The 12,333-nt window shown below is 59.8% G+C and overlaps 1 protein-coding gene across 3 annotated transcripts in view; it reads right to left on the bottom strand.

Annotated features, from left to right (window-relative positions):
* Positions 1–11,572, bottom strand: part of GCK (glucokinase (hexokinase 4)) — a 12,405-nt gene extending 833 nt beyond the window's left edge. Inside the window, exons 1-6 of one of the 3 annotated variants that reach the window (XM_014530549.1) lie at positions 11,050–11,572; positions 3,068–3,230; positions 2,481–2,710; positions 1,993–2,112; positions 1,054–1,149; positions 782–881 (exon numbers count right to left, since the gene is read on the bottom strand). In XM_014530549.1, coding sequence (XP_014386035.1) covers positions 782–881; positions 1,054–1,149; positions 1,993–2,112; positions 2,481–2,710; positions 3,068–3,230; positions 11,050–11,094 — 754 coding nt within the window. In that variant the 5' untranslated portion in view covers positions 11,095–11,572. Of the gene's footprint in view, positions 1–781; positions 882–1,053; positions 1,150–1,992; positions 2,113–2,480; positions 2,711–3,067; positions 3,231–7,597; positions 7,843–11,049 lie in introns of those variants that run through there. The other 2 variants (XM_014530550.1, XM_014530548.1) reach the window with 2 other exon arrangements.
* Between the last annotated feature and the right edge of the window lie 761 nt (positions 11,573–12,333).

The raw sequence follows: 12,333 nt of genomic DNA, 5'->3' as shown, positions 1-12,333 counted from the left end.
ATGCCCCGCCCCCCACACACCGGGCCGCAGGAAGCCCAGGGCAGTCTTCCCTGCCCCCACCACTCCCAGGCACACAGCACCTGTCTGCTGTATGGCCGCAGGTGGATGGACCCACCCCTCTGGGCTGTCCCTCTTCCCCACCAGGAAAGGGGAACACCCCCTCCCCTTATCTGGCTGGTTGGGAGGACTGAGAGAAACGTGTCAAATGTGCACAGCAGAGATGGGTGCTGGATGTTACGGTTTTGTCTATGCTCCACCCTTGTTTCCTGACTTTTTCCATTCATGCAGTTAAGCCTCTCTGTCTTGGGCTCTGTTGGGGGAGGGGGGGCACCCTGAGGTAAGACACAGTGTGGGACCGGCTAGGGCAGGTGGGACTGGCTGTGGATTTGCAGGGAGCCCCCTGGGGCCAGCACAGCCTCCGTTCCAGGCACTGCCTCTTCTTCAGGCCGGGCAGGCTGGCCCTGGGTACAGTCAGACCTTCCAGGAAGAGACGACACCACTTTGCTTATTCTCTTCCACTTGGACAAATCTGTCTCATTTGGTCAATTTACCAGATAAAGTGTTTTCATTAACTCTGATGGGCCAGGTGCAGGTGCGGCAGGCGTGCCATCTGATGCAGTGATGCAGTGTGACTGCTTCCCAGCAGGACAGAGCTTGCATGGGGGCGCCCCTGCCCTCCCCAAGCCTGCCCCGGGGTGCTCAGGCCCCGCGCTGACTGTGGCCCTCACTCCTCAGGGCCCGAGGCCGAGGCCCCTGGACAGGGCAGGGCAGGAGTCCTTACCCACAATCATGCCAACCTCACACTGGCGGTCTTCGTAGTAGCAGGAGATCATTGTGGCCACAGTGTCGTTCACCATCGCCACCACGTCCATCTCAAAGTCCTGCCGAGAGCACAGAGGGGTGGGGATGGGGCTGGGGGTCTCCGTTTAACCTGTCCTGGCGGGCCCACCAAGGAGGGAGCGGAGACTCTGCCGAGGGGACCCAGAGGCCCTCGCGGACATCCTCGCCTGAGGGGGGAGGGGCGGGGAGGCCAGGGAACAGGTGCCTCCTCACCCCTCTCCGCTTGATGGCGTCTCGTAGGAGCCCCACGATGTTGTTCCCTTCTGCTCCCGAGGCCTTGAAGCCCTTGGTCCAGTTGAGCAGGATGCCCTGTGGGAGGAGGAGGACCTTGGTGGCCGGGGCAGGTGTGAAGCGGGGACCTCCCTTGGACCCCAGACCCCACTTAGTGGGTGAGCAGACTGAGGCTCCAGTAGTTTTGAGGGGTTTGACGACTACACAACTGTTCATGGTTCTGCAGAGCGGGGTCCCAGCAATTTGAGGATGTTTGTTAGTAAAGCCCAGAGACGTCCCCCCAGAGTGAGGGTGTGGGTCTGGAGTGGAGCAGCCCGTATGTGAACAGTGGGCTGGAGGGCGGGCGGTGGGCGGGGGCCGGGCGGTGGTGCACCCACTGCAGAGGAAGGAGCCACTGCCCTCAGTGCGCCCTGGGGGCTGGAAAACCTGCTGCTGTTGTGTGTGAGGTTTCAGGTCACAGACGTGTGTGTGCTCGATGCATGCAAATACATGTGAAGGTAAGGTGTGCACACAGCTGACGTGCTTGTGTCTGCGTGTGTAATTGGCGTGTGTGTCAGTGCCAAGCCTAAAGGCTGGGTTCAGCCTCCGCCCGCACACCTCAACCCCAGCACAGGGGTCACCAGTGATGACACCGGCTGCCGGGGAGCCCAGCGCTGCCACTTCCCACCGGGCCGGTCACTGACCTCGGTTCCCTACTCGGCAGTGGGGGTGTGAACAGGGTGATGTTACGGGGAGATCAAGGCAAACAGTGAAACCAGCCAACATTCGTTCCCGCAGTGTCATGGATGCAGGTGACAGGCACAGTTTCCCAACAAGGGAGTTGTGTTTGAAGGCTGCATGGGTGCCTTTCTCCCGGGTGCATGTCCGTCCCTCCCTCCGTCTGTCTGTCTGTTGTCCCCTTGCCCAGCCCCTGGGCCCCACCTTGTCGATGTCCTCATGCCTCACGGGAAAGGAGAAGGTGAAGCCCAAGGGCAGCTTCTTGTGCTTCATCTGGTGCTTGTCCAGGAAGTCGGAGATGCACTCGGAGATGTAGTCGAAGAGCTGGAAGCGCGCGGCCACAGCGGTGGGCGGCACAGCCCCGTCCCCGCCACCCAGAGCCTGTGCTGTGCCCCAGGGAAGCCAGCTCCACTGTGCGCAGTCCCTCCACTTATTGGGCCCTGAGCCTCCCCTAGAGCCCTGCCGACGGCAGCCCCAGGACAGGGTGGCTCAGACGGGGCTGGTTCCCGCCAGCTGTGCTCTGCACCCGTGACTGGGCGACTAAGTCATAGAAGACTATGACTTCTGTTTCCTCCAGGTGTCCTGGCCACCCCCCTGCAGCTGTGGAGGACTAGCCCCTCCAGGTGGACAGGTGGGCCCTCACCCAGGTGGGGAGGTGCCCCTCCAGGACGAGAGCCTGAGGCCCCGCTCACCATCTCCGCGGTGCCCGTCATGGCGTCCTCGGGGATGCAGTACATCTGGTGCTTGGTCTTCACGCTCCAGTGGCCGGCCTCCCCCTCCCCCACCTTCACCAGCATCACCCGGAAGTTGGTGCCGCCCAGGTCCAGCGAGAGGAAGTCCCCAACTTCTGCAGCCACAGGGAGAGGAGGAGGGAAGGCAGGAGGCCCACGGGCACTGGACAAGGGGCTGCAATGCCAGACATCTGGGGACACCATTTTCAACAGGGGGGAGGGGGTCAAAGGTGAACTGGGAAGTCCATGGGAACCCCCAGCTTTGAACTGAAGTCACCCCCAGTCTAGAGCTCAACTGAAAAACTAGTGAAATGGCCAGACTCAGGACTGGGGCGGGGAGGGGGGCAAGTGACTACAGGGGGTACTTCCCCAATGAGATGGGAAAAGCCAGGTCCTGAGGCCACGGTGAGCCTGCAAGCCCAGGTGAGGGCCGGCCTGTCTGGGGCCCAGCCTCCGGGGGCCTGATTCCAGGCTGCTGGGGCCAGAGCCTTTGGAGGGGCCTGGGGACAGCTGCCCCGCAGGGCGGCCCCACCCTTGCCCTGCAGTACCTGAGCCTTCGGGGGTGGAGCGTACGTAGGTGGGCAGCATCTTCACGCTGGCCTCCTGGTGAGTCTCCAGCCTCAGGCCACGGTCCATCTCCTTCTGCATCCGCCTCATCACCTTCTTCAGGTCCTCCTCCTGCAGTCGGAACTCCGCCAGGATCTGCTCTGCCTGCACAGGGGAGGGGGAGGCTGGGTACTGGGCACTCCCCACTCACACGAGGTCTCCTTTGCTCTCTGGCCCTGGTCCGGGGTGATGACTCAAATCACCACAGTTAGAAACAGCTGAGCAATTAGAACCTCACGGATGGGCCGGGGTCCAGGGTGAGGGCAGAGGGCAGATGCGGGAGGCGAGGCGGGGAGAAGGCGCTCAGCAGGAGGGCGGGGGAGGCCAAGACAGCCTGTCCGAAGGGCGAGGGGCAGCGGCATGACTGGGTGAGGGACGCAGTCACTCCCGCTCCAGGGCTGACGCTAAGGGCATGAAGGACCGTGTGCACGCTGGCCAGAGGGACAGTCAGGGCAGCTGAAAGCACTGCTGTCCAAAGCGTGGCAGGCTCTGTGGCCATGGGGGTCCCTGTGCACTGACAGGGGCAAGGCCTGTACAGCCAGTGCCACCTTCCCTGTGAGTGCGACGGCCTGGAGGGGTCTCCTCCTGAACCTCCTGGACCAGCTGCCCGTGCCCACGTGCCCCCAGTGACGGGACCTCGCTCTGCTCCGCATGTGGGTGGTTGGCTCCTGCCCACCTGGCACAATAGTGCACCTTCCAGAGAGGAGGCCGCTTGGATTCAGTGGCTGTTTGGACCCAAAGGAAAGGAAAGATACTTGATAAAAGCTGTGGGTCTCCTCCACGTAGGCACCGGGAATCCAGCCGGGCAGGGAGTAGCAGATGGAAGGAAGGCAGGCCCTCCCCAGGCCCAGGGACCAGCCTGTGATTGGGCTCAGCCAGTGGCCAATGGCGGGTGAAGGAAGCCTGGTTTAGCAGGAGAAGGAAGGTCAGTGCCCCCTGAGGCTGTGAATGCAGCTGTCCCACAACCATGAGGAGCCGCGGCGGAAGGGAAAGCTGCTAACAAACCACAGATGGGGGAGAGGAGCGGACACCCACCCCCAGGTGTGGCTATGGGAGGGTTTCGGTTTCCTGCGGCCTGGGCACTCCTGGTGGATGCGTGTCCTAACGCAGGAGCCGTGCCGCCTATCAGGACCGGACTTCACATGGAGACCCAGGGACGGTCACAGCGGGCGGGCTGGCAAAGCACACGAGCAAACACGCAGATTCGAGCACCAGTGTTTGCTGAGCGGGCGCAGCCTGCAGCTCCTGGCACTCGGGAGGCCAGTGTCCGCGGCCCATGCCTACCACTCTGCCTCCTCTGTCTGTCTTTTTGTTGTGGTTGTTGATCCTCACCTGAGGATATTTTTTCCGTTGATTTTTAGAGAGAATGGAAGGGAGGGAGACAGACAAACATTGGTGTAAGGGAGACACATTAATTGGTTGCCTCCCGCATGCACCCCAACCGGCGCTGGGGAGGTACATGCCCTTGATGGGAATTGAACCCTCGACCCTTCAGTCCACATGCCGACACTCTAACCACGGAGCACCGGCCAGGGCTCCTCTGTCTTTCATGCTCTCACAGGGACAATACCCCAGACTCTGAGCTGGGTGCTCCATACAAACTCTACCTGCCTGTGGCCCAGCATGTGGGAGGCCCGGGCCTCTGCCCGCCTCCTAGACCAGGAAAGGCTCAAGAAGCCATGCACCTGCCCCAGGACAGAACCGTTCCCAGGGACCAACTATAAGCCACTCACGGGCTCTACACTATGTGACCCAGGTACTGGGAGGCCCTGCCCACAGGACCCTCTGACCTGAAGCCTGCCCTGGCTCAAGGCTCCATTTTCTCCTGGCTCACGCACACCTGCTGGGCCACCAGGTGAGGAGGAAGTAGTTGCGCTTTGCAGACCCACCTCCCATGCCCCTGAATTGGTGCAGCTTTTAAGCGCATCCTAATTAACCCTGGAAAGGTGCCGACAGTGACTAATGGAGAGGGTGGTAGGCTAGTTCGGGGTGTGGGTCACTCATTGACTTAATGTCTGGGTCCCTGAGTTGTGCTCCATCTGAGGGTACGAAAGTGACTGGGTTTTAGTCCCCAAGGAGCTTACAATCCTGGAGGAGAGAGCAGACAGCTGTACAGATGGACACCGGACGCTTGCATCCTTGGGGAGCTCAGAAGAGACCAGTGGGGTCCCAGAGGCCGAGGACAGGGTCCTCAAGGTCCTTCCTGCCGTCCTGGTGCCGAGGGGTGGCCCGGGACGAGGGACGTTCCCAGGGGGACCGCAGGACAGTGCCAGAGCATTGGCAGAAGTGCAGGGGTTTAGAGTGGCCGGAACTGGAGGCAGGCAGAGGGGCTGTGGTCAGCAGTGTTTGGGCTGAAGAGGGCATCTGGGTTGGAGTGCAGACCCTTCCAGATGAGTAACCATGACGACACCAAATACACGAAGTGTGGCTCCCAGCCAGAGCAGGGCTCCCAGGAGCATGCACCCCCTCAAAGGGGTGCAGCAAAATAAATGGGCGTCGGTGAGCAAAGCAGGCTCCCAAGAGGCCAAACCCAACACAACAGAGATAGAGTGCACCCACAAAGACTAGGATAAAAGAATGCTATACAATAGAGGGATATGCAAATTGACCGTCACTCTGCCACAAAGATGGCTGCGCCCTCAGCGGAGGGGGGGGCGGTTTCCATAACACAAGATGGCTGCTCCCACAGCGGAGGCCGAGTTCCTGTAATGAGCCTTAGCGAGCAATCAGCAGGGACCTGAAGCTGTTCCCTCTGCCGTGGGGCTTGACACAGGACTCAGGTCATGCCCCCCACTTGGCAGGGCTTGACGGGGGACCTGAGGCCATGACCCCCACCCGGCGGGGCTTGACGGGGGACCTCAAGACGGAGGAAGATTTTCATATACATTTTCTAATATCTCTGACACTTCTATTATAGAGAAAGGGCAAATAGTAATATTAAAATATTTCCTCTAATCCTTTTAATGTGCACAAATTTCATGCACCGGGCCACTAGTATGTATAATAAAACAACATTTAAGCAAAGGTTTTAAAAACATATGAAACAATGAGTGCTGCATGCTATTTATGAACATATACATATTAGTTATAAGTATAAAAACATGGTAGAGAATAATATAAATCAATTTTAGGACAGTGGCTGTGTCTGGGGAAATAGGTGGAATTGAGATTGCAAAGAACACAGGAAATTTAACCTAAATTTGTAATTATTTATTTATTTAATGAAATCTGAAGTAGATGTTGGCTTTTTCTAATAAGGAATGAGATTATTTATTATATTACTCTTCTGAATGTTTGAGATATTTAATTTTATTTTAAAGTAGTAATTGAAGTGTTAGTGAAGTGAGGGTACTTTTCTGGTGATTTTTTTCTTATAACAGCCCCTGTCCTTATTTTGTAAGTAAAAAGATTTCCTTACATTTCTAGAGGAAGTAAGAATTACTAGAATAATTTTTAGTTTCACAATTTCCTTTACAATTGAATACTTGAAAAGTAATTTATAAATGACAACGAACTCTGTAAATGTCAAGTAGGTACAATTACTGTAGTATCTCTTCCCGGGGCCCCGCCCCCCCCCCCCCCCCGCCTGGCGCCAGGCCAGGGACCTCAGGCTACACCCTCCACCCGGCAGGGCTTGACGGGGGACCTGAGGCCGCACCCCCCGCCTATCGGGGCTTGACAAGGGTGGGACCGGCCGGGTCTGGATCTAGCCCAATGTTGGGGGGCTGGCTGGGTCTGGGCGCATGTGGGTGGGTGGGGACTTGACTCTGGGTCCCGTGGTGCGCCCCAGACTCTGACAGGAGGAAGATTTTCATATACATTTTACTAATTTTCTTTCATCCCTGACACTTCTATTATAGAGAAAGGGCAAATAGCAATATTAAAATATTTCCTCTAATTAATCCCCCTTTAATGTGCATGAATTTCGTGCACCGGGCCACTAGTCAAGAATGATAAAAGCAGAAACAAATCACACAGAAAACACAAGTGAAACAACAGTTAACTCAATGAACAAATCCCACACCCAGTTCTTTAAAAACACCAATAAAAGAGCAAACACGTGGGCCGACCAAGGATGAAAGACAGCAACAAGCAAAAGGCACAGATAATCACAGATGAAGTGTGACCAGTCTGAGACCGTGTCCTTGCCTCTGGCCCCACCCCCAGCCTGCGCCCACTGAGAGCTGGAGAGGAAGACACGGCAGGGACACCAGGTAGGGCACCACCAACAGCCAAGGCCAAGAGGCTGGCAGAGGGCAGCTAAGGGCACTGGCCTGGGGCAGCCAGAGTGTGGCAGCAGAGGTCGAGTTTCCTGAGCCTCCAGCCACAGGCTGTTGGCACTCGGACCCCCCTGTGCCCAGGAGTTCGGAGACAGGATGGATGTGGAGGGGTAGGAGCATTTACAACGCAAGTCCCGGGCGGTGGGGGCTGGGGCCTCGAGGGACCCCAGGGACGAGTCTCCCTGCCAATACCTTTCCGTCCTGAGGCTCTAGTGGTGGCTCATGAGCGCCCTTCACTCTGCTGTGGGCCTGGCCTGGCCTTGGCAGGGAGCCAGGGTGGGGGTGGGGGTGGTTCCAGGCACAGAGGGGGCTGGGGCACAGGAGGGGCGGGGCCAGCACTTCACGTGGCTGGGCACCTGCTGAGTGTACCATGAGCTTCCTTCCCTGTGGGCAGAAGCATGGGCTTGGTTACTGGAAAACTAGAGCTCTGCCCCCAATAGTCGTTCTCTCTGTTATAGTTTCTAAGTATTTAACGGGCGATACATTGGCCAGAAGTTGAGTACGACATTGTGTGTGTGTGTTTAGGAAACACCCACCACTGCTTTGTAACCAACTGAAATCTCTGCCTGCCCATCAGTGGGCTTCTGGGGGCTGTCTCTCTAATCCTCACCCACGGTCATGGTTATTGAAGAGAGAGAGAGAGAGAGAGAGAGAGAGAGGAACATCCATCAGTTGCCTCCTGTACGTGCCCCAGCTGGGGATGGAACCCCAGCCTAGGTGTGTGCCCTGACCGGAATGGGTCCCGAATCCTTTTGCTGTACCAGGAAACGTTCCCAATGGAGCCCCCGGCCAGGGCTGGGCTATTCTAACAGCCAGCGGTCACTGATTCTCATGGCCTTTTTCTTTACCACTTTATGCGTTCACGTTTCTCATAGTTTGTTCAGGGAACACCACGCCTGCTGGTGAGCCTGCGGGGCTGCAGGGACGGGGAGAAGGGGTGCTCCCCAGGCATGCCTGACCTCTGTGCCCAGAAAGGGGCCTGGGGTCCACCAGCTGGGACGGCCCTGCTCCAGGCTCTGCTCTGGCCAAATCCAGGAGCCCGTGGGCGGGGCCGCAGGGCACACCTGATGCGTGTGACTCGGTTTCCCCGAGCCTGTCTGTGGGTCAACGTCATGGGCAGGGAGGGGCCAGCCGAGGGGGGGTTCTCTGTGTTCTGGAAAGGAGTGTGTCACGGTGGCGTGAAATCCGCTCCCCAATCTCTGCTGCAGGGCTTTCCAGCACTTCTGTTCACCGGCAGCCTTCTGCAGCAGGAGCCCGCGCACCACCCCCTGCCCCCCGCCGCCGCCAGGCACGCTGGGGGGGGTCTCACCCACACAGCAGCCGGGGGCCTTTTCAGAGGGGACACTGAGGTCTGGAGGGACTTTGTTTCCAAAGGCTGCTGTGCTGGGAACAAAGAGCCGCCCAGCGTGGGTGCAGGTGCTAGATGTGGAGGCGGGAGCCTTCTCTCCCCTGGGCCGGGTCAGTTCTGCTCTCTGGGGAGTGCTCAAAGGGGCTTCTTTATCTTCTCCCACCCCTTTCCTCCCAGGGGCAGGGGGTGGGGCAGCTGGGCCCACCCAGGTCTGTCACCACTGCCGGGTGGATGGTCAGAGGCTGCGGCCTCTGCAGGGGGGCCAGCTCAGCAGGGAGGGGGGGGGTAGATGGGCTTGTGCAGAGCTGGCTGACCTGCTCCTGCCCACGGGGAGCCTGTCCCCCACACTCAGGGTTTTCTCACACTCCCTCCGAGCTGGCCCATCCCAGCACACCTGCTGGCCTTTCCTGCAGAGGCGGGAAGCAGGGCAAGCACAGGGCTTCACCCATTGCCAAGCCTCCTTCTTCCTGGGGGCAAAGTGCCGGGCAGCCTGAGGGCCAGAACGGAGGGCGGTCAGCTCCTTGCAGGCTACAGACCGAATTGTGTGCCCAAATCCACACCGAGGCCTTCCCCAATGTGATGGTATTTGCAGGTGGGGCTTTGGGAGGGGATCAGGGTTAGAAGAGGTCATGAGGGTGGGGCCCCGAGCGGAGATTAGTGTCCTTATGAGAAGACAGAGAGCTGGCGCCCCTCATTCCCCTCACTGCACCGCCCCCCACCCCCATGAGGACACAGTTGGGAGTTGGCATCTGCAAGCCCGGAAGAGGCCACACCAGGACTGGCCACTCTGGCCCTGACCTCGGACTCTAGTCTCCAGAGCTGTTGTTTATGCTGCTGGGTCCACAGAATTTGTTATGGTGCCAGAGCCAACTAACACACGGCCAACTGGACATGCTTTGAAGCCCCTGTGTCTCCCAGGCTCCAGGTACTTGTGGGGAGGGTTGGACCAGCAGGAGGGTCCAGTGAGGAGTGGGGGAGTACAGACCAGGATCGCAAGGGGCCCCCAGGGCCCAGTTTTAGGACAGCATCAGTGGGCGCAGACCTGCCCCCAAGGGGTTCTAGAAACTGTTCGGAGCTGACATCTATGTGGTCAAGCCCTGTGGCCACACAGCTCTGTAGGTTATAGAAGGATGACCACAGGTAAGGCCTGGAGGTCAGTACAGGTGAGAAGGACCACAGAAGCGGACGAGAAACCAGCAGCACTTAGGTTCCCTTCAAAGCACAATTTTTTGCATTAAAATAGTATTTATCTTGATGATGGACGCTTTTGTTGCCTCACTGAAGCACGTGCCTCACTCTGCTCAGCTGGGAACAGGGTGTCGGTGACCCTCGGCCGCTGCAGGCAGCCTGGCTCCTGGCTGGGACCTGCACCCCTCCCTCGGGAGCAGAGACGGTCTGCCCGGTGGAGCCCCGCGTCCCCTGGACACACAGGAAGGGACGGGGGCCAGCCTGAGTCTGGGAATGGGTTCCCCACGGCAGCCACAGCCCCTCACACTCTTGCCACGCCATCTCTCTGATTGTCACAAAGACACCCCCCACCCCCGTTCCTCCTCAGGTGGCCGCGGGGCTGTCTCCAAATCCTCTGCCTGCCTGGCTTCCTGGCCGGGGCGCCTGCCTGGGCTGGCGGTTTTCTCCTGACATCGTCAGCTCTGCCAGCAGCAGAAGCAGCACCGTTTGTGCTGACCTTGTTGTTTCAGAGGAGGAGGAGGCGTGCGAGGTGAGAATCATGTCGCAGGGAAGGACCAGGCCTCTCCGGGGCCCCCACTGCACCCCAGCCGGCCCCCTGCCCTGGGGCCTCCCTTCTCCTTGCTCACTACTTGGTCTGGATTTCTCTCTGCTTTGGAAAAAGTAACTGATCTCTGCTCCTCCCCAGGAGGGAACGGCCCTCGGGCTCCCCATGAAGAGATTCCTTCGAGGATGAGGGTGTGTGGGCTCCTGAGGCCTGTCATCGTGTCTGCTGAGCACTGTCTCAGGACAGGGCTGCTGGTCTTCCACTAAGACCCCAGGCTCTAAACTCCCCAGACCCCAAACCAACATCAGTCGCTTCCCGGACCTCTGGCCGCCTACCTTCCAGGCCAGGGGCTGGAGTCTGGAGCAGGGAGGGGCCTGGTCTGCTGAGAGGAAGGGTCTTTCTGCCCAAGACAGTGGGTGCCCAGGACTCCCTCCCAGCAGGGCTTCCCTACGGAGCCTGAGCATCAGTCAGCTGCTGAGCGGCAGGCGCGTGTCCGAGCTAAGCCCACCCCTGGGTGTGGGGACCTGGGGCAGAGGCTTCCAGAGCCAGAGGAGGCACAGCTACCTTTTCCTTCTTGGCGGTCTCCATCCCGGCACCGTCATCCGGCATCGGCACCGCAGCCCGCTCCTGGGGGCTGGGACCCCTCCGCCTTTCCCAACAGGTTTCCGGAGCAGGACTGTCCCGAGGCTTCTCCCAACCAGGGGCTGGCTGGCCCGGGGCGCCTGGGCAACTATGGTCCCCCTTCGGCTGGGTTCTGGCTGGAGCTTCAGTCAGAGCTTCCTCCTTTTCATCGTTCCCAGCAAGCCCACGAGCCTCGTCTTCTGGGCTACACCTGGGACCCTTCCCCACAGAGGCCTGGTCAGGCCGGGAGTGGCCGGGGCAGGGCCATCGCTGGGCTCCGGCTGCTCAGCTCTCAGGCTGTGCTGAGCTGTGCTGCGGCTCGGCCTCCAACAGACTCAGCAGAAAAGCTGCTGTCCCCTCGGTGCTGGGGACAGCATTTGAGCAATTAGGCTGAAGGTGACTGTTTCTCTCACACCCTAACCTGCTTCCCGGAGCTCAGCTGCCACCCAACACTTCCTGCTGCGACCAGGTGTGCGGAGACCAGGTGTGCGGTGAATTCTCCATCCCGTGGGGGGGGGGGGGGGGGGGGGGGCTCCTGCTCGGGGAAAAGGCAGCGCTGCCATGACAACCAGGAGCAGGGCCTCCGCAGGGCTGGCGGCCGGTCATTAGAGCTGCCATGCAGAAAACTGGGGCTGAAGGCAAAAGGCCTCCATCCCCATCCCCATAGCAACAGCCCAATGGCCTTGTCACCAGACTTGGCCACCTGTTCAGCTCCCCAGGCCGAGCCACACCCTAATGAGCAGAGGCCCTGAGAGTCGGGAACCAGAGGCGAGGGAGTGGGCAGCCCGGCCCGGCGCGGCCACCCGTGCCCAGAGCGCCCGCGAGCTCCGCAGCTGCCTTCGTGGCTGGTCTTGTAGCCTCAGCCTTGCCCAGCGGGGTGACCTGAGGGGCTTGGAAGGGGGTGGTGCTCCGCTCGGTGCAGAGGAGCGTGTCCAGCCAGCGCACAGGAGCCGGACTCCCGGGACCCAGCACGCAGACATCGACGCCCCTTCCCCGCAGCCTGCGGCCCGGGACCTGCGGACTCGGGGACCAGGTGTGAAGCTGCACGGAATTCCGGGTCCCCTCCGTCCCGACGCTTCCTCCGCCCAGTGAGAACGACACGGGGGCTGAAAACGCAGACGCCCCGGCCGCGGCTGGATGTCTGAACGAGTCGGCCGGGGCGCGGAACCTGTGTTTTAGCCCCAGTGACTCTCAGGGGTTCTGGTCCAGGCCCTGGGCTGCCGGCCC

The sequence above is a fragment of the Myotis brandtii genome, unplaced genomic scaffold (genome assembly GCF_000412655.1).
Source record: "Myotis brandtii unplaced genomic scaffold, ASM41265v1 scaffold743, whole genome shotgun sequence".
Taxonomy (NCBI): domain Eukaryota; kingdom Metazoa; phylum Chordata; class Mammalia; order Chiroptera; family Vespertilionidae; genus Myotis; species Myotis brandtii.
The sequence above is the reverse complement of the archived record's forward strand: the minus strand, read 5'-3'. Positions and strand labels throughout refer to the sequence as shown.